Source organism: Tripterygium wilfordii, chromosome 8, assembly GCF_013401445.1.
Source record: "Tripterygium wilfordii isolate XIE 37 chromosome 8, ASM1340144v1, whole genome shotgun sequence".
In the NCBI taxonomy this organism is placed as follows: Eukaryota; Viridiplantae; Streptophyta; class Magnoliopsida; order Celastrales; family Celastraceae; genus Tripterygium; species Tripterygium wilfordii.
In genome coordinates, this window is record NC_052239.1 from 8,869,604 (window position 1) to 8,888,607 (window position 19,004).

The 19,004-nt window shown below is 35.6% G+C and overlaps 1 protein-coding gene across 1 annotated transcript; it reads right to left on the reverse strand.

Annotated features, from left to right (window-relative positions):
- Positions 1-17,891: 17,891 nt before the first annotated feature.
- Positions 17,892-18,777, reverse strand: LOC120003605 (ribonuclease 3-like). Its single transcript, XM_038852625.1, has 3 exons — positions 18,628-18,777; positions 18,257-18,464; positions 17,892-18,115 (listed from the first exon to the last, which is right to left on the reverse strand). The coding sequence occupies exons 1-3, from the start codon at positions 18,775-18,777 to the stop codon at positions 17,892-17,894; spliced, it is 582 nt and encodes a 193-aa protein (XP_038708553.1).
- Positions 18,778-19,004: the final 227 nt, after the last annotated feature.

Here is a 19,004-nt window from a genome sequence, read left to right on the forward strand (position 1 = left end):
CCCGAAAGAGAATTATGTGATTTCTAAGTGTCTTTCCTTTCTCTTTTCTTCGGTGTTAACTCTCCGTATTATATGGTGGCTATTCTCACCATGTCTAAATATCGTCTTACAATGTTATTGTGGATGCAAAAATATGGACGATCCACACGTCAGCTACTGAGAGGGCTGAGCGACAAGCCTCCATAAATCCTGCAAGAACAAGGGAAAGGGCGGCTCTTCGTGGCCCAGGGACACTCCAATGCTCAAATCGGTAATCTTTTTCATAGAATCAAAGTGGAAGTGAAAGTGAGTTTGCGCATTGTCTAGCATATCTTGACATGTCCCTAGCCTCCTTTATTTAGGAGTTGGTGGGATGATCTTCATAGTAATGTTTGATATAGAGAATCATGGTAGGTAGGATTAGATCTTTTCTGATCTCTGATCCTTGCTCCTTGATTTCCTTTGCATTTGAACAATTGTTAGCTTGAGTAGGATATCTTAGCTTGAGATATTATTCATCGAGACTTATTATCCTCTCCCATATTTTATTCTTAGTACGATGTTCTTGATGAACCTAGGCCACACAAGAGGGGGTGAATTATGTCCCCAAATTCCTATTCGGAATGCTCTTTAACAAAATCGTCACACACAACACAAAACAAATAATCAATATGGTATATGCACAGTATATAGATGGATAGAAAACAAGAATATATAATTCGGATATAGTATAGAGCAAAGCAATGATATGTATAAAAACAAAGATCAATATCAATAATCACAAGTATAACGACCGAACCTCAAGAGAGTGAAAGTTCGAATTGTGATTTTGAGAAATAAATGAATTTGTGATAGGCTTAGTACAAATTGATTTCTAAATATGATGGCAACAAACTTTGAATTAGAGCAAATATGTAAAGCTATAAATTAAAGAGAGAAGGAGAGAGATGCAAACAGTGATTAGATCTCCCCAAATCCTCCTACTCCACTATCGGAACAACACCTGTGTAAGCTTTCAAATCCACTATATCACGTGGCTTTTCAAAGTAACCACAAACTTTAACACAAAGGTTGTTACTGGAATAGGGTTATAAGTTTAAGTTCAAAGGTTCCACTCAAGTGTATAGATACAAGATAGTGTAATGGAACTCTCAATCTTTTTCTCTAACTCACGGGTAGGATAGGTATTGTGAAGTGTAGGAGCTTTTAGAGAAAATAAGAAAGGTTACAAGTGCTCACGGCTAGAGAGCTTTTTGCTTTGAATAATGCAGAGAATTCAGCTAACTCTTTTCTTGCTCTTGTTGTTAATCTCATGTATGTCTTTATAGCAGAGCAACTTGTCTCTTTAAATTTGGTTTTAGAAACCCTCAAAGACTTCTCCTTAATCTTGACTGATTTTCTCCCTGATTTACTCCCAATTGAATCATCAATTAGTCCCATTGTTTAGCTCTTCATAACAGGAAATAGAATCAGCAATTTGACTTCACAGAGGCGCCTAGAGCTTCTTATATTTCAAAGGAGAGATCATCTTGTTTGATAAGGAAACTTGTTTTGATTCTCCTGGATAATATAAGATTTCGAACCATATGGAAAATCAGCTCCTATTTGTATTCTATCTTGACTGAATAGGAGATTTCTTGTACTTGATTTGAATCTAGAATTGCACTCCAGAAATGACCATAATAAAAGCGCTCCATGATCTTCTCTTCATATTACCTTTCCTTAATCGTCGACTCCCGAACTTTGGTAATAACATGACCTTTGACTTGCATAAATCATGGAATTTGAAACATTTAATCGGTCTTGACATAATAGGAAATTCTCCGTATATTTGATGCTGAACCACCAACTTAGCTTCAAGAAAATTATCTTCATAATCTTCTCATAAAGTCAACTTCGTAATGAAAAGAAAATTCCATGCCATTATTACCTCTTGTTAAGCTTGGACGCTTTTTGATATTCACACTTGATTCACTATCGTACCACCTTTAATTTTCTAGTCTTGTACCAAGAAAAATATCGTTTCTTCACTTTCCATACCAACGACTAATAAACTTTGGTCCAACCATATTAAGATGCCACCTCCACCATTACACCTCACACAATGTCCACCTCAGTTCCCACATAGGCAATTTCCAATTTCAACTCAAGTTTCTCATAGTGGATTCACACAGGTGCCACCAGGATTTTGGCTAGCCCTAGACCTTTCCTAGGTCATTCTTGAGCTATCATATATTTTAGGCAACTTTGATATGTCTTTGATTTAACCTGAAAAATATAAATGGTGTATTATACCTCAACTTGAAAAATATAAATGTGTACTATCCCACATTATGCTCGTAAGCTCAAAAGAGCTTCATGCTTTGAACATAGGTTAGTCAATATAAATAATTAATCTTTTAGTATGAAACACATAATCACATATATATGAATATTTGATGTGCCAAATATATAAATACATTTGTGCATCCTTTACACGTAAGTTCATCCCATTTTGAGTTCATTAGGAGTTGATATTGCCTAAGAAAGCTATATTTGCATATCGTAGGTGCCAAGGCAAGAAATGGAGGCAAAGAGTTCAAAATGAAGAGTTCAAAATGAAGATTTGGAGGTCATTCCCGATCGATTGGACCTGCCAAAACAACCTTAAATTCGTGGAGACCGATTGCATTTCAGATCGATCGGAACAGTGTTCCGAAAGATCTGAGTTACTATTCACAGTACATGTAGTTTCGCGAAAAAGTTTTGAAGTCACGTGTTTTTGAGCCAAAATGACCCCAACTTGTTTGGGAAATGACATAAGAGTTTGGGGAAGTATAAAAGTGCATAAAATAGGGTTTTAGGGGTGTTCTTGGAGCGGGGATTCATTCTCTACCTTGGAGGCCACCATTGGAGCTGGGAGAAGAAGAGGGTTCACAAGGGGGTCTTCTCTCTCCTCTTTTATCTTAGTTTTTATGGTTGACTTTCATTGCTTGATGATGTATCTTGACTCTATGAGTGGCTAGATTTCTTTTCTAGGGTCTTAATGTAACCAAACCTTGAAGATTCAATAAACTTGGTTTCCTTATTTCTTTATTTCTCTCTCTTATTGATTGTCTATGGGTGTGCTTAATGCTTTTGGAAGCTTGATCATCATCTAAATGCTTTGTTGCCTAGATTGAGACCGGAAGGAGATATCTAGGGTTTGCCTCAAGCCATAGATGACATAGGGTGCATGAACCATAGGAATATAGGTTTGTGACTTATGCAATCGCTAAATGATTTCCATAGTTCTTAATGGGTTTTTGATATATTAATCCGATTGTTAGGAATAACAGAGATTTATATTAAAAATACTTTTGATGTATCTAGGAATAGAACATTGAATAGATTGAGAAATCGATTGTCATTATAGAGAGAGGAATTATGGATTAAGGGACTAAGGAAGTTGAATTGGATAGGTGAGGTGAAATTAAGCACCCTTACTGCTTCTCATCTTTGATTAGATTTGTGATTACTTAAGTGCTCTTTTGTTCCTTGCTTTAGTTTAGTTTGAAAACAAAAACCAATCACGAGTCCTTTTCCCCAATTTTCATAGTTGTTGCTTGTTTTGACATTGATTTTGATTGCCAACACATCCTTGTGGGAACGATAATTTACTCATCTCTTTATTACTTGTGCGCTTGCAATTAAATCCATATCAAGTTTTTGGTGCCATTGCGGTGGATTGAGGCAATTGTTTTTTGTGTCAAATTAGGTTTTCAAATGCGTTAATTGGTTTTGATTTTTCTACAGAATTTATTTCTCTTGTATGAGCTTGGGAATGCGTACTCTTAATTCGAAATTGATTAATATTGATTTGGAAATTGAGATGACACTTTGCAATCTTATGCTGGAACTTACTAATAATATCATGGAAGGCATGAGAGACAACCAAGCAAGGAGGAATGTTGGTGATCTTGGTGGAGGTTTAAATGTGAATGATGGAAATGGTAATGGTGGAGGTGCTAATGGAAGAAATGGTGGTGAAGAGGTTGAAAACCTTCCTAGGCAATTTGATCCTCGCTCTCTTAAGGATTGTGCTAGGCCTACTTGAGATACATCTCCTTCAAGCATCCGCTATCCTCTTATCAATACTATTAATTTTGAGATCAAGCCGGCTATCAGCAACATTATCTCTAACTCGGTGAATTTATATGGTCTTCCTAATGAAGAGCCCAATGTACATCTTCGCTCTTTCTTGCATGTGTGCACTACTTTTGGGATTAATGGAGCTTCTAAGGATGCTATCTTGTTGAGGTTATTCCCATTTTCTTTGAGGGACAAGGCTAATTAAGGGATGGTTGATGTCCTTGCCTCCCAATTCTATCACCACTTGGGATGAGATGGCGGAGAAATTCTTGACGAAATTCTTTCCTTCGAGCAAAGCGATGCAAATTAGGGCGGATATCATGTCCTTTGCCCAAAAGGATCTTGAATCATTTTATGAGGCTTGGGAGCGCTTTTAATGAATTATTCGAAGTTGCCCAAATCATGGTCTTCCGGAATGGGTGGTGTACCAAGCTTTCTATAATGGGTTGAGCATGCATACTAAAGAGACTATTGATGCGGCTATGGGAGGTTCTTTTATGACCAAAATCAAGAGGAGGCTCGGGAATTACTTCATAAAGTGGCCAAGACCACTAACTCTTGGTCCTCGGTGAGGGGGAATCCAAAGCAAGGGGAAGTTGTAGAGATGATGAAGTTATGTATACTTTGGCTATTATGGCAAAGAAGATTGATGCATTGACGCTAAATCAAGCTCAAGGAGTGCATGCTATGCAAAGCACACCTTCCCATATGTCTTGTGATTATTGTTATGGATGTTATCCTATGGGGGGTGTCTTATTGCTTTTTCTTCTAACTCTAGTGAGCAAGTGAATGCCATTGGCTGAGGCAACTTCAATCAACCCTGCAATGATCCTTATTCCAACTTCTACAATTCGGGATTTAGGGATCACCCCAACTTCTCTTGGAGCAATACTCAAAATGTGCAAAATCCTCAACATCTAGTGCAGCCCCAAGAGAAGAAGAGAGATATTAATGAGATGTTCTCAAAGCTTGTAGGAGGCTTAGATACACTTACAACTCATGCCTCCCAATTTATGACAAGGACGGAGCAATACATGAGCAAAACCGATGTCACTCTACAAGCTCAAGAAACTTTGATGCAAAACTATGGAACTTCCATCCGGAATCTTGAGGTACAAATGGGGCAAATAGCTAACACTTTGTCATATAGAGAAAGAGGTACATTCCAAGCTAATCGGAGGTGAATCCAAAAGGGAAGGAGAAGGAGCAATGCATGGCAATCACTCTTCGGACTGGTAATGTGGTTAAAAATGCTTCTGATCTAGATGTCGAAAAGGCAAAAATTTTGCAGGAGGAGGAGAAGTGCAGGAAAATAGGGGAGAAAGAAGCTGAAAAATGTCCAGAGATAATTTCTGATAGATCGGATGGGGTTCCCGATAGATCGGGCCTCCTTGGTAAAACTTTACCCAAGGCTATTTCCGATCGATCGGAGCCCCAACCGATCGATTGGCCTAATCCAGTTCCTGTGAAAGTGAAAGAGGCGCAGCCACGGTATGCAATTGAGCCTGATTGGCCTGATAGTTCTCTTCCTGCACCTCTAGTCAAAGCGTATGTGCCGCCTATTCCATTTCCTCAAAGTTTGAAGGGCACCAAGAAGGATGATCAATTTTTCAAGTTCTTGGAGGTATTCAAGAAGCTTCAACTGAACATCCCCTTTGCCGAAGCTTTAGAGCAAGTTCCTTGCTATGCCAAATTCATGAAGGAGATCTTATCCAAGATGCGGAGATTGAAGGAGCATGAAAAGATACAATTAACCGAAGAGTGTCGTGCCATTGTGCAAAGGAAGCTCCCAATTAAGCAAGATGATCCAGGAAGTTTCACAATCCCGTGCACTATAGGTAACACATTGATTGTCTATGGGTGTGCTTAATGTTTTTGGATGCTTGATCACCATCTAAATGCTTTGTTGCCTAGATTGAGACCGGAAGGAGATATCTAGGTTTTGCCTCAAGCCATAGATGACATAGGGTGCATAAACCATAAGAATATAAGTTTGTGACTTATGCAATCGCTAAATGATTTCCATAGTTTTTAATGGGTTTTTGATATATTTATCCGATTGTTACGAATAACAGAGATTTTTATTAAAAATACGTTTGATGTATCTAGAAATAGAACATTGAATAGGTTGGGAAATCGATTGTCATTATTGGAGATAAATTAGGGATTAAGGGACCAAGGTGATGGATCGTACTTAACACAAGAGGGGGGGTGAATTGTGTCCCCAAATTCCGATAGGAATCTCTTTTTATAATTTAAAAGGAAATCAATGTCAATTAACAATTAGCACACAAATTTGAACTCTAATGATTATCCTAATCAATATTCATTTCAATGCAAGATGTGATACAATATGGTGAATGATCAATTATCAAATAATCAAGGAATTGCAAAAACAGATTTTTTCAAACAACACACTGCACACAGATTTTACAACTCAAATTTCACCTAGCAAATCAAGTCAGAATTCAATGAAATTTGGTATGCAGTATCACAATACCCTAATGAATACTATATAAAAAATTCAGATTAAAATTCAAAGTTTAGCTATGTGAACAGTGCACGGACAGACTAGTGGTTCAGAAAATTCTGCAATCAAAACACTTAATCAATCAACAAGTAAGCAATGCAATCAAGAAAGTCCACACAACAATTTATAGTAGTTCGGAGACTCTTCTCCTACATCTACTACCTAGGTTCACCAACCTAGGATTTTTCAACCTCCACTAAGGATGTGGTTTTCTCAAGAGCTCCACAAAACTCACAAGGGTTTTTAGGTCACCCTTAAAACTGAAGATTTTAAGACAATCTTCAAACTTTACAACCAAGGGTTTCAAGCACTCCCTTAAACTCAACCTCAACAAGGTTTTTGCCCAATGAAGGGACTTTTACAAGTGTTCGGTATAAATGGTTCACTCAAGGTTTGCACTAAGCAATGGGGTTGAGGAACACTCAAGAATCACAATATCACCTCACGGGTTGGATAGAAAATGAAGAATAATGAGGATTTTCGAATCTGAAAATAAGAAGCCAAATGAGAAGCACTCCCTCCTTGCAAAAGCAAAATAGTGAGGAAGCCTTTAGAGTGGCTTGGGTAGAAGCTTGGATTCAATGGCACAAACTAGCTTGGAAGCTTTGAGAACAAGAATTTCTTCAATGTAATTTTGGCTTCTCCAAGTTGGAATGAGGAAGAACCCCTCTTTATAATTTACCAAGCTCTTGTGATTTCCACCATTGGATCTTTTTCTATCTTCAAATATCGACCTTCAATTACATGTGCAAATCTTGGCCACTGAATGAATAGATCATTAAATCTCAACCTTGCAATATGTAGCCGTTGCACTTGCATCATTTTCCAAGTCTAGCTTTCCAAGATTTGAGTTGTCATGTGCACTTGCAGCCATCTTTGACAATTTGATCAAACTTGCACCAAATCTTGACCTTGTATCTCCAACAATTTTGTCATCTTTGACCATTTGATCAAACTTACACCAAATCTTGGCCTTGGTATCTCCAATGATTTCCTACAAAATGTGTAGCAACTTGCAACCATCTTTGACTCCAAAAATCAAGTAAGATCTTCTTTTAAGTCAAAAATTGCAAGCAAGAATATGGTCTTATGCACAACCATTGGATTCACCTTTTAAATGGTCATCTTAACCCTTCAAGTCTTGTTGTAATCTGATCCATTCATAATTCAAAACAATTCAATCTCAGCCATAGATTAGTGTACCATTGGAGCTTGTAGTCTTCAAGAATATCTTCATAATCTAAGTCTTGTCTAGTTGCAAAATATACTTTCTCATCTCTTACAAATTTCAACCATTGCATTTGTCCTTTAGCTTCATCAATTGTCTTCTCACAAAAATCTGATCATTGACCTCAATAAAGGAAGCATGTGCAAGATCTTGTTTGATGAAGATAAGAGATCCTTCACGTGACCAATTATGTCCCTCCAATCTTGACTTCAAACTCTGAATTTGGCAGCACCAATATATCCATATTATACAGCCCTAAGGCTAGTTCCAATCATCAATCAAAATGCCTTAGTGGAAGGTTGATGAACATAGGTTTTTCTTGGTTTTCTAGAGATCCAAGCTCATACTCGAAAACCGGACTTCAATTCACTTGAGCATACTGAATTCTGAGTCATATGAGACCACAATGATGATTAACCTACAAAGAAATAGGAGGTAGAACTCCCCAATTGCATGTAAGCTCAAAGAGCTTCATATGGAGCGCATAGGTTAATTACATTAGAAAAACAACCCAGAAAATTCATGTTACTGCATGATAAATCATTTTATATGTATTAGAATGTCCAGGTAAAATTTCATAACAATCGGAAATCGTTTGGTCACTCAACCAAGCAATTAGGTCACTAATAGTGAAACCGATAAATTCTAAGTGTAAATTCAAAGTCATTTTGCAAACTCAGTGTAAATGACCTTTTCTCTTGAACTTTACTAAATCAAATATGTTCATAGTGATAAAAATAAGATGCACACGAAATTTCATTTAAATCGGAGTTCATTTGGTTCACCACGTTCACAAAGAACACATATGCACAAAATTAGGTAAAACCTAGTTTTGGCGGAATTTAAGCATATGACCAAATGTGTATGTGATGCACTTAATTTATCATGATTATAGTCCTAGAACATATATTAGACTTTTATGTGTATGTGGTTCAAGTTTCAAGTCATTTTGATCTAAGTTGGTTAAGATAAATTATGATCATTAGAAGATTAATGCCCTAACTTAGTCCATATATGTTTGTTTTCAAAACTAAATTTCCAGCACTATCTCAAAAATATATAGATATCAAATTCACATAAAGCTATGCATAAGCCTTCATTTAAGTGTATATGCACAATTAAGATATTAAACAATTAACCAAATAACCATTTAAGCATGTTTTCTAGCATTTTAGGATATGTTCAAGTCAAGCATGCTCACACACATTTTAGTATACAATCATACACAATCATCAAAAACACAATGTTGACTAGACACTAAGTCTTGGTCCAACAATCTCTTCATATTCCATTCGTATAAATATTCAAAAGTAAGAATCAGTATAAACCAATATCTTCCTCAAGAAATCTTCAAGGATGGATACTCCTAACTCTCCACCTGCAAAAAGGTCTAGAACTGATGAAGGTTCTACTTCTAAAGAAGAAGAAGGTGGAGATGATCCCAGATTCAACCTCTCCCCTATAAGGGAAGACGTATACGAGGATGATCCCCAGAAAACCATCGAATCTCTACAAGAAGCTTTGATGGAAACCAAAAGGAGACTTAAAAAAGCAACCGACAAAGTTCAAGACTACAAAAGGCAACTTATGGTTTCAAAGTATGCCATACAAGGTGTTCGATATATGTCATGGGGCAGACAAGCAAGTACTCATGACCCAGATAAATTGCACGAAGCAATCACTGAGATCACAGTACAACTTGGATCTATTGCAGATGGAATAGACAGTGTTCTTTATACCCTAGAATAAAATTCCTGTCCAACAATCTCCCCCTTTTTGATGATTCCAAAATGTGCAATGTAGTTTTCTAAAGATGTACCATTTTTTTTAAGAACTACAATCTTTATCCAAACACTATATTCTTTCTCCCCCCTTTTTGTAATTATCAAAAAGATCTTAAGGTTTAATTGAAATTCTCATTTTATACTCAAATTCTTAATTGTTTCAAATCATGCAAATGAAGTGAGCTATATATCGAGTACAAAGTAATTTTCATATTAGCTCCCCCTTACTTCAAGCATAGTAGCATACATACTTCTCACCAAAACATGGCAAATGCACTCCCCCTTAAACTTTGGTCTATAAACCATTTCATATGTCAGTTCAAGTACTAGTTTAAGGATGCACCATGCTTGATACAAGATAAGTATGTTTCGTCAATAAAAGCTCAAATACTAAATATCACATGAAAGTATGCCAATTTAGAATATGTCATTTTAATGCATCTTTTCTAATCATTATCTCTTCCCCATAATGTAATCAATCAAGAGGGAATAGGGAGAGGAGTTCACACCAACCAAATACATGCGTTCATGAATAGTAATAAAAGCACACTAGAAGTCATGTATTCCACATATTGCTTCCAAATTATAGAGATGCAACAAGTTCACTTAAGAAACTTAACATACGTTCTATCTTTTTCAATTAATGATAAAACATGAATTTCTAGACTTAGGGCATGCTCCCCCTTCAATTATGCATACCAATGAATATTTGAGAAAATATGCATACCACATATCATCAAAAATCAAACATTCCAAATGCAATTGAGTTAAAGTTAAGCATCTAACAAAAATAATGCAAAGGAGTTTAAAGGTTTAAGAAATGACCGTCGAAACCCTCCTAGCTTTTTGTTTGAGCATCTTGATGATATTCCTTTAATATTTGTTCCTTCCTTAGAGTGTTTGTGCTTGTCCATGTTTTGAATATATTTTCCTTGATTTAAAGTTGCTCCCCCAAGGGTTGCACACTTTCCTCACCAATTGGTGTTGCTTCATCATTTGAGATCTTCATCTTCTTTTGAGCTCTTCACCAATGGTGCATCCTCATCCAAGATAAGTACCCCACGGGTACCATTTTAGATTAACTCCTTGGGATGTCCAAGGTCCTTCAAATCTGAAAATTATTTCTCTACAAGCACATTGACCTCAAGTGTGGTTATATCATAAAAATTAACACAAACACTTTCCTTAACCATTCTAGGCTTAGCATCAAAAGCATTGTGTGCACTAGAAAGAGATAAGTAATCAAGAAGAATACAAATATCACTTTTATCATCAAACTTCTCCAGATTTTCTTTTGTATTCAAGAAAAAGCATCTTTAAATTAAAACTCCTAAAGTGGATAACTTTAGGTTTTCTCTTCATACAAAAATTACAAAAATAATTTGTTCAATGATTTTCTCATATTCAACCTTTGTCATACATATCATGCATTTCTTGCTTAATTTGCAATCTTTTTCAATAAAGATTAAAAATAGTATAAATACATAACTCTCATACAACATCCAAGCATCATATAACCTAATAAAATCGTTTTCAATGACAATCATTAAAAATCATATTTGGGCAGCCCTTCATTTAGGTTCTAGCATTCAATTTTTTTTTTTTTTATTATTATTTTTATATATATATATATATATATTTTTTTTTTAAAAAAGAAACAAATCAATATAGCCTAGTATCCCAAACTAATGCATAGCACATCTAAATAAAGTGTGATCAAGACGTTTTAGGTATCCAAACTTTAGATCCTTTAGGGTTAGTGGCCACAATTGCATATACATTAATATTAAAAGAATTCTTCACATATGCTTTCACATCAATATCACACAAACCCTTTGACACCCACAACCTCCTTAGGTGAACTCTCCTTAGTCTAGGATGAGTTTCCCTAGAGGTACTAGTCTCACCCATGGGATGAGCTAGCTTGGCCTTGCCTTTTGAAGGCTTGGCTATGGTACTAACATTACTCAAGGTTTCTTTGAGTTTCGTCGAATCAAATCCAAGTCCACTCTTATCAAGGTAGTGTCTTTGAGAGGCAAGCAACTCATCAAGCTTTGATGAACTCATAGAGAATTTAGAAAATTGTATTTCTAACATCCTATACTTTTCTTTCACATCATCAAGCTCAAGTTGCAAAGAAGTGGAGTTGTTCAAAATTATACATTCATGCTCATCCCATGTTCTCAACTCTTGTTCTAACTCATTCACTCTAGCATGCAAGGCATCCAAATCATGAATCTTTGAAGTATTACAATTTGCGATGTTACTACTAGAAGCATGCATAGATAATTCATTTTTAAGATTTTCATTTTCTTTCATCAAAGCATCAAGAGATAAATATATATTATCATGCTTTGCATTTAGATCAACATACTTATCATTCAAGTCATTAATCTCATCCACATGTGATTTCTCAATTTTCACAAGCCTAGATATTTCTTTTGTAGCATGCTTGTATTTAGAAATTAAGTCACCATGAGCATCACATAATTCATCATACACATTACTCAATTCATCATAAGTGGGTAGTGTAGAATCATTTACCATATCATCCGGAATGGATGATAACTCTTCTTCCTTTGCCACCAAGCAAAGGTTGGCCTTGATTTCTTCCTCTTTATCACTAGAGGTCTCCTCCACTTTGGTCACTAGGCACACATCGCCATTTTTGTAATAGTCACCATCAAAGATAGGTGGAATATCCATAGAAAGGCTTTCGGCCTCAACATGCAAATTTGTGTAAGTCATAAAAATGCTAATAAGGGTGTTAATCCTATGTTTTAGCAAACCTGCTCCGATACCAATTGATGGATCGTACTTAACACAAGAGGGGGGGGTGAATTGTGTCCCCAAATTCCGATAGGAATCTCTTTTTATAATTTAAAAGGAAATCAATGTCAATTAACAATTAGCACACAAATTTGAACTCTAATGATTATCCTAATCAATATTCATTTCAATGCAAGATGTGATACAATATGGTGAATGATCAATTATCAAATAATCAAGGAATTGCAAAAACAGATTTTTTCAAACAACACACTGCACACAGATTTTACAACTCAAATTTCACCTATCAAATCAAGTCAGAATTCAATGAAATTTGGTATGCAGTATCACAATACCCTAATGAATACTATATAAAAAATTCAGATTAAAATTCAAAGTTTAGCTATGTGAACAGTGCACGGACAGACTAGTGGTTCAGAAAATTCTGCAATCAAAACACTTAATCAATCAACAAGCAAGCAATGCAATCAAGAAAGTCCACACAGAAATTTATAGTAGTTCGGAGACTCTTCTCCTACATCTACTACCTAGGTTCACCAACCTAGGATTTTTCAACCTCCACTAAGGATGTGGTTTTCTCAAGAGCTCCACAAAACTCACAAGGGTTTTTAGGTCACCCTTAAAACTGAAGATTTCAAGACAATCTTCAAACTTTACAACCAAGGGTTTCAAGCACTCCCTTAAACTCAACCTCAACAAGGTTTTTGCCCAATGAAGGGACTTTTACAAGTGTTCGGTATAAATGGTTCACTCAAGGTTTGCACTAAGCAATGGGGTTGAGGAACACTCAAGAATCACAATATCACCTCACGGGTTGGATAGAAAATGAAGAATAATGAGGATTTTCGAATATGAAAATAAGAAGCCAAATGAGAAGCACTCCCTCCTTGCAAAAGCAAAATAGTGAGGAAGCCTTTAGAGTGGCTTGGGTAGAAGCTTGGATTCAATGGCACAAACTAGCTTGGAAGCTTCGAGAACAAGAATTTCTTCAATGTAATTTTGGCTTCTCCAAGTTGGAATGAGGAAGAACCCCTCTTTATAATTTACCAAGCTCTTGTGATTTCCACCGTTGGATCTTTTTCCATCTTCAAATCTCGACCTTCAATTACATGTGCAAATCTTGGCCATTGAATGAATAGATCATTAAATCTTGACCTTACAATATGTAGCCGTTGCACTTGCATTATTTTCCAAGTCTAGCTTTCCAAGATTTAAGTTGTCATGTGCACTTGCAGCCATCTTTGACAATTTGATCAAACTTGCACCAAATCTTGACCTTGGTATCTCCAACAATTTTGTCATCTTACACCAAATCTTGGCCTTGGTATCTCCAATGATTTCCTACAAAATGTGTAGCAACTTGCAACCATCTTTGACTCCAAAAATCAAGTAAGATCTTCTTTTAAGTCAAAAATTGCAAGCAAGAATATGGTCTTATGCACAACCATTGGATTCACCTTTTAAATGGTCATCTTAACCCTTCAAGTCTTGTTGTAATCTGATCCATTCATAATTCAAAACAATTCAATCTCAGCCATAGATTAGTGTACCATTGGAGCTTGTAGTCTTCAAGAATATCTTCATAATCTAAGTCTTGTCTAGTTGCAAAATATACTTTCTCATCTCTTACAAATTTCAACCATTGCATTTGTCCTTTAGCTTCATCAATTGTCTTCTCACAAAAATCTGATCATTGACCTCAATAAAGGAAGCATGTGCAAGATCTTGTTTGATGAAGATAAGAGATCCTTCACGTGACCAAACATGTCCCTCCAATCTTGACTTCAAACTCTGAATTTGGCAGCACCAATATATCCATATTATACAGCCCTAAGGCTAGTTCCAATCATCAATCAAAATGCCTTAGTGGAAGGTTGATGAACATAGGTTTTTCTTGGTTTTCTAGAGATCCAAGCTCATACTCGAAAACCGGACTTCAATTCACTTGAGCATACTGAATTCTGAGTCATATGAGACCACAATGATGATTAACCTACAAAGAAATAGGAGGTAGAACTCCCCAATTGCATGTAAGCTCAAAGAGCTTCATATGGAGCGCATAGGTTAATTACATTAGAAAAACAACCCAGAAAATTCATGTTACTGCATGATAAATCATTTTATATGTATTAGAATGTCCAGGTAAAATTTCATAACAATCGGAAATCGTTTGGTCACTCAACCAAGCAATTAGGTCACTAATAGTGAAACCGATAAATTCTAAGTGTAAATTCAAAGTCATTTTGCAAACTCAGTGTAAATGACCTTTTCTCTTGAACTTTACTAAATCAAATATGTTCATAGTGATAAAAATAAGATGCACACGAAATTTCATTTAAATCGGAGTTCATTTGGTTCACCACGTTCACAAAGAACACATATGCACAAAATTAGGTAAAACCTAGTTTTGGCGGAATTTAAGCATATGACCAAATGTGTATGTGATGCACTTAATTTATCATGATTATAGTCCTAGAACATATATTAGACTTTTATGTGTATGTGGTTCAAGTTTCAAGTCATTTTGATCTAAGTTGGTTAAGATAAATTATGATCATTAGAAGATTAATGCCCTAACTTAGTCCATGTATGTTTGTTTTCAAAACTAAATTTCCAGCACAATCTCAAAAATATATAGATATCAAATTCACATAGAGATATGCATAAGCCTTCATTTAAGTGTATATGCACAATTAAGATATTAAACAATTAACCAAATAACCATTTAAGCATGTTTTCTAGCATTTTAGGATATGTTCAAGTCAAGCATGCTCACACACATTTTAGTATACAATCATACACAATCATCAAAAACACAATGTTGACTAGACACTAAGTCTTGGTCCAACAATCTCTTCATATTCCATTCGTATAAATATTCAAAAGTAAGAATCAGTATAAACCAATATCTTCCTCAAGAAATCTTCAAGGATGGATACTCCTAACTCTCCACCTGCAAAAAGGTCTAGAACTGATGAAGGTTCTACTTCTAAAGAAGAAGAAGGTGGAGATGATCCCAGATTCAACCTCTCCCCTATAAGGGAAGACGTATACGAGGATGATCCCCAGAAAACCATCGAATCTCTACAAGAAGCTTTGATGGAAACCAAAAGGAGACTTAAAAAAGCAACCGACAAAGTTCAAGACTACAAAAGGCAACTTATGGTTTCAAAGTATGCCATACAAGGTGTTCGATATATGTCATTGGGCAGACAAGCAAGTACTCATGACCCAGATAAATTACACGAAGCAATCACTGAGATCACAGTACAACTTGGATCTATTGCAGATGGAATAGACAGTGTTCTTTATACCCTATAATAAAATTCCTGTCCAACACAAGGGAGTTGAATTTGATACGTGAGGTGAAATTAAGTACCCTAGTGTTTCCCATCTTTGATTAGATTTGTGATTACTTAATTACTCTTTTGTTCATTGCTTTAGTTTAGTTTAAAAACAAAAACCAATCACGAATCATTTTGCCCAATTTTCATAGTTGTTGCTTATTTTGACATTGATTTTGATTGTCAACATATCCTCGTGGAAACGATAATTTACTCATTTCTTTGTTACTTGTGCGATTTGTGTGTTTGCAATTAAATCCATATCAAGTTTTTGGTCCGATCTATTAGAACAGTGTTCCGATCGATCAGAGTTACTATTAACAGCACGCGCAGTTTTGGAGCCAAAATGACCCCAACTTGTTTGGAAAATGACATAAGAGTTTGAAGAAGTATAAAAGTGCATAAAATAGGGTTTTGGGGGTGTTCTTGGAGCGGGGATTCATTCTCTACCTTGGAGGCCACCATTGGAGCTTGGAGAAGAAGAGGGTTCACAAGGGGGTTTTATCTCTCCTCTTTTATCTTAGTTTTTATGGCTGATTTTCATTGCTTGATGATGTATCTTGACTCTATGAGTGGCTAGATTTCTTTTCTAGGGTCTTAATGTAACCAAACCTTAAAGATTCAATAAACTTGGTTTCCGTATTTCTTGATTTCTCTCTCTTATTGATTGTCTATGGGTGTGCTTAATGCTTGTAGATGTTTGATCATCATCTAAATGCTTTGTTGCCTTGATTGAGATCGGAAAGAGATATCTAGGGTTTGCTTCAAGCCATAGATGACATAGGGTGCATGAAGTATAGGAATATAGCTTTGTGACTTATGCAATCGCTAAATGATTTTCATAGTTCTTAATGAGTTTTTGATATATTAATCCGATGGTTAGGAATAACAGAGATTTATATTGAAAATACTTTTGATGTATGTAGATATAGAACATTGAATAGGTTGAGAAATCGATTGTCATTATAGAGAGAGGAATTATGGATTAAGGGACCAAGGGAGTTGATTTGGATAGGTGAGGTGAAATTAAATACCCTACTGCTTCCCATCTTTGATTAGATTTGTGATTACTTAAGTGCTCTTTTGTTCCTTGCTTTAGTTTAGTTTCAAAACAAAAACCAATCACGAATCCTTTTCCCCAATTTCCATAGTTGTTGTTTGTTTTAACATTGATTTTGATTGTCAACATATCCTCGATCGTGAGAGTGATAATTTACTGATCTCTTTATTACTTGTGCGATTTATGCACGTGCAATTAAATCCATATCAATATTCATGTAAAGTTTCAGTTCAAACAAATATCATATCATCATATAATGAGCCACATAAATCAATTGGATATTAACATTAGACATAAATTTTGGAAAGATATTTGGGCAACGATTTTAAGCAGGCAAACATCAAAATTTCTTAATCATGTCTCATGAAAAATGTTCATTATGATGTACATTATGCCTCTGCCTAATTTCAACTTAATCCGAATTCTCTTGATATAAAAATGATTATTTAGTTCTCAACTAGGTTTGAGCACTTCAATGAAAAACAGTTTCATGCAACACTCAAATTCATCATATAATGCATTGAATCAAATAGCATGGCATGATTCAATCATCAAAACTAAAATGTAGAACCTTTGGTCCAACAATTCCCTTCCTAGAAGCTGCTGCAGTACGTTCCTGTGACACCTGGCATGCTGACAAAGCATGGCTTAATTTTCTCATCCACAATTATATTGAAAGATTCCCAGGGTTTATTCTTGGTTTTTTCAAAAAAGTTAGCGTCATGTTCAAGATACTTAAGTCATAAAATCAATATAAGGTAAAGTACTATTGCAAGATTATACAGTTGGTTCGGCAAGGCAGGGTGGTACCGCTCTTATGCATTACATACGAATGCGTTTTATTATACGCTGCTATTTCACATTACAGGATAATTAAAACATGCAAGACACTCTGTATCAGAGTAACACGACCTTGCCAAGCTTAAATCTCATGCTCAACACTTATTTATAACTATACATATGTGTGTGTATACATATCACACATCTTTACTGCAATATTTAATACATAACGTAGGATATGCTGATGGAGTTGTCTCTCCAAAGGTGGATTGGCTTCTTAATTTGACTAAGAAGGATACCTAACCAAGTTCGCAACGGGGCATGCGGTAAACGGTCTTGGGCAATTTATACGATTCAATTGTACGTCAAAACATATGCGAACCTCCATCAATTGAACTACATTTCCAGAGTCTGTATTGCAGTGAATTTCAGGCCTCACTCCCACTCCACCGTTAAGGGCATTCGACATATCGGTGCGATTGTAATTTCGAATATTGCTAGGAACAATACCTCCAAGAAGAAGAAACAAAGAGAATGCCATACATATAACACCAATCAGAATTCATGTAATTAAATTGATACAATTATTGAAATGAAAAAGGAAAGCAAGATCATCATATATATATACATATATAATTTTATAGTTTATACCATAATTTCGGAATATTTGTTGGATATCATATCTCTTTCTTTCTTGTAGGGCATCGTTGAAATACGTCACAGGTTGTGCGGGATGAGCAGAACACATTCCATGTTGTGCCCATTCATATTGCCAAAATCCCAAATTTCCATTCGGATAATTTCTAAGATTTGGCCAATATCTGTTCATGTCATTGATTATGTACTGTAATAGTGCAACCTGTCAATGATAAGAAAATAAGAGTGGTTAATTAGATGAATAAATAAAATTAGCATAGAAAATCAAAATGAAACTTTATTCTGATGAAACTTTGCATGAATCACAAATGCCAAAAACTAAACTACAACCCCAGCTATCAAGAACCCCAACAAAGATCGATTACCATGAAAGATTTAGCCTCTAACCCTAGCAAATCTTCCAAGCAGCAATTAAGGGGATCGATGGGACCAGATTTCTCTACTCCATGTTGAGATACTTTACAGATCAATGATTTAGTTTCTTCTCCAAGGAATCGGACATAAAATGATGCCATCAAATTGAAAACAACATGTCATAATCTTCTGCACCATTTAAAACGACCAGCCATCTCAGACATGCATTAAATGGCTGGTCATGGACGACATCTTTTTCGTTTTAAATGGAGTAGAGAAATCTGGTCCATATCCAGTAATGCATGTCTGAGATGGCTGGTCTTTTAACTTTTTTCTTTGTATGAAGTAATCAAAATTGATCAAGTTCCATGAAAATCAATACAATGTA

Bases quoted from the DNA above. Each gene is read 5' to 3' on its own strand.
- LOC120003605 (XM_038852625.1), bottom strand. From the start codon at position 18,777: ATGGCATCATTTTATGTCCGATTCCTTGGAGAAGAAACTAAATCATTG. The intron at 18,465-18,627 runs GTAATCGATCTT...TATCATTGACAG, and splicing joins TAGAGGCTAAATCTTTCATG to GTTGCACTATTACAGTACAT. The intron at 18,116-18,256 runs GTATAAACTATA...TTCTTCTTGGAG, and splicing joins ACAAATATTCCGAAATTATG to GTATTGTTCCTAGCAATATT.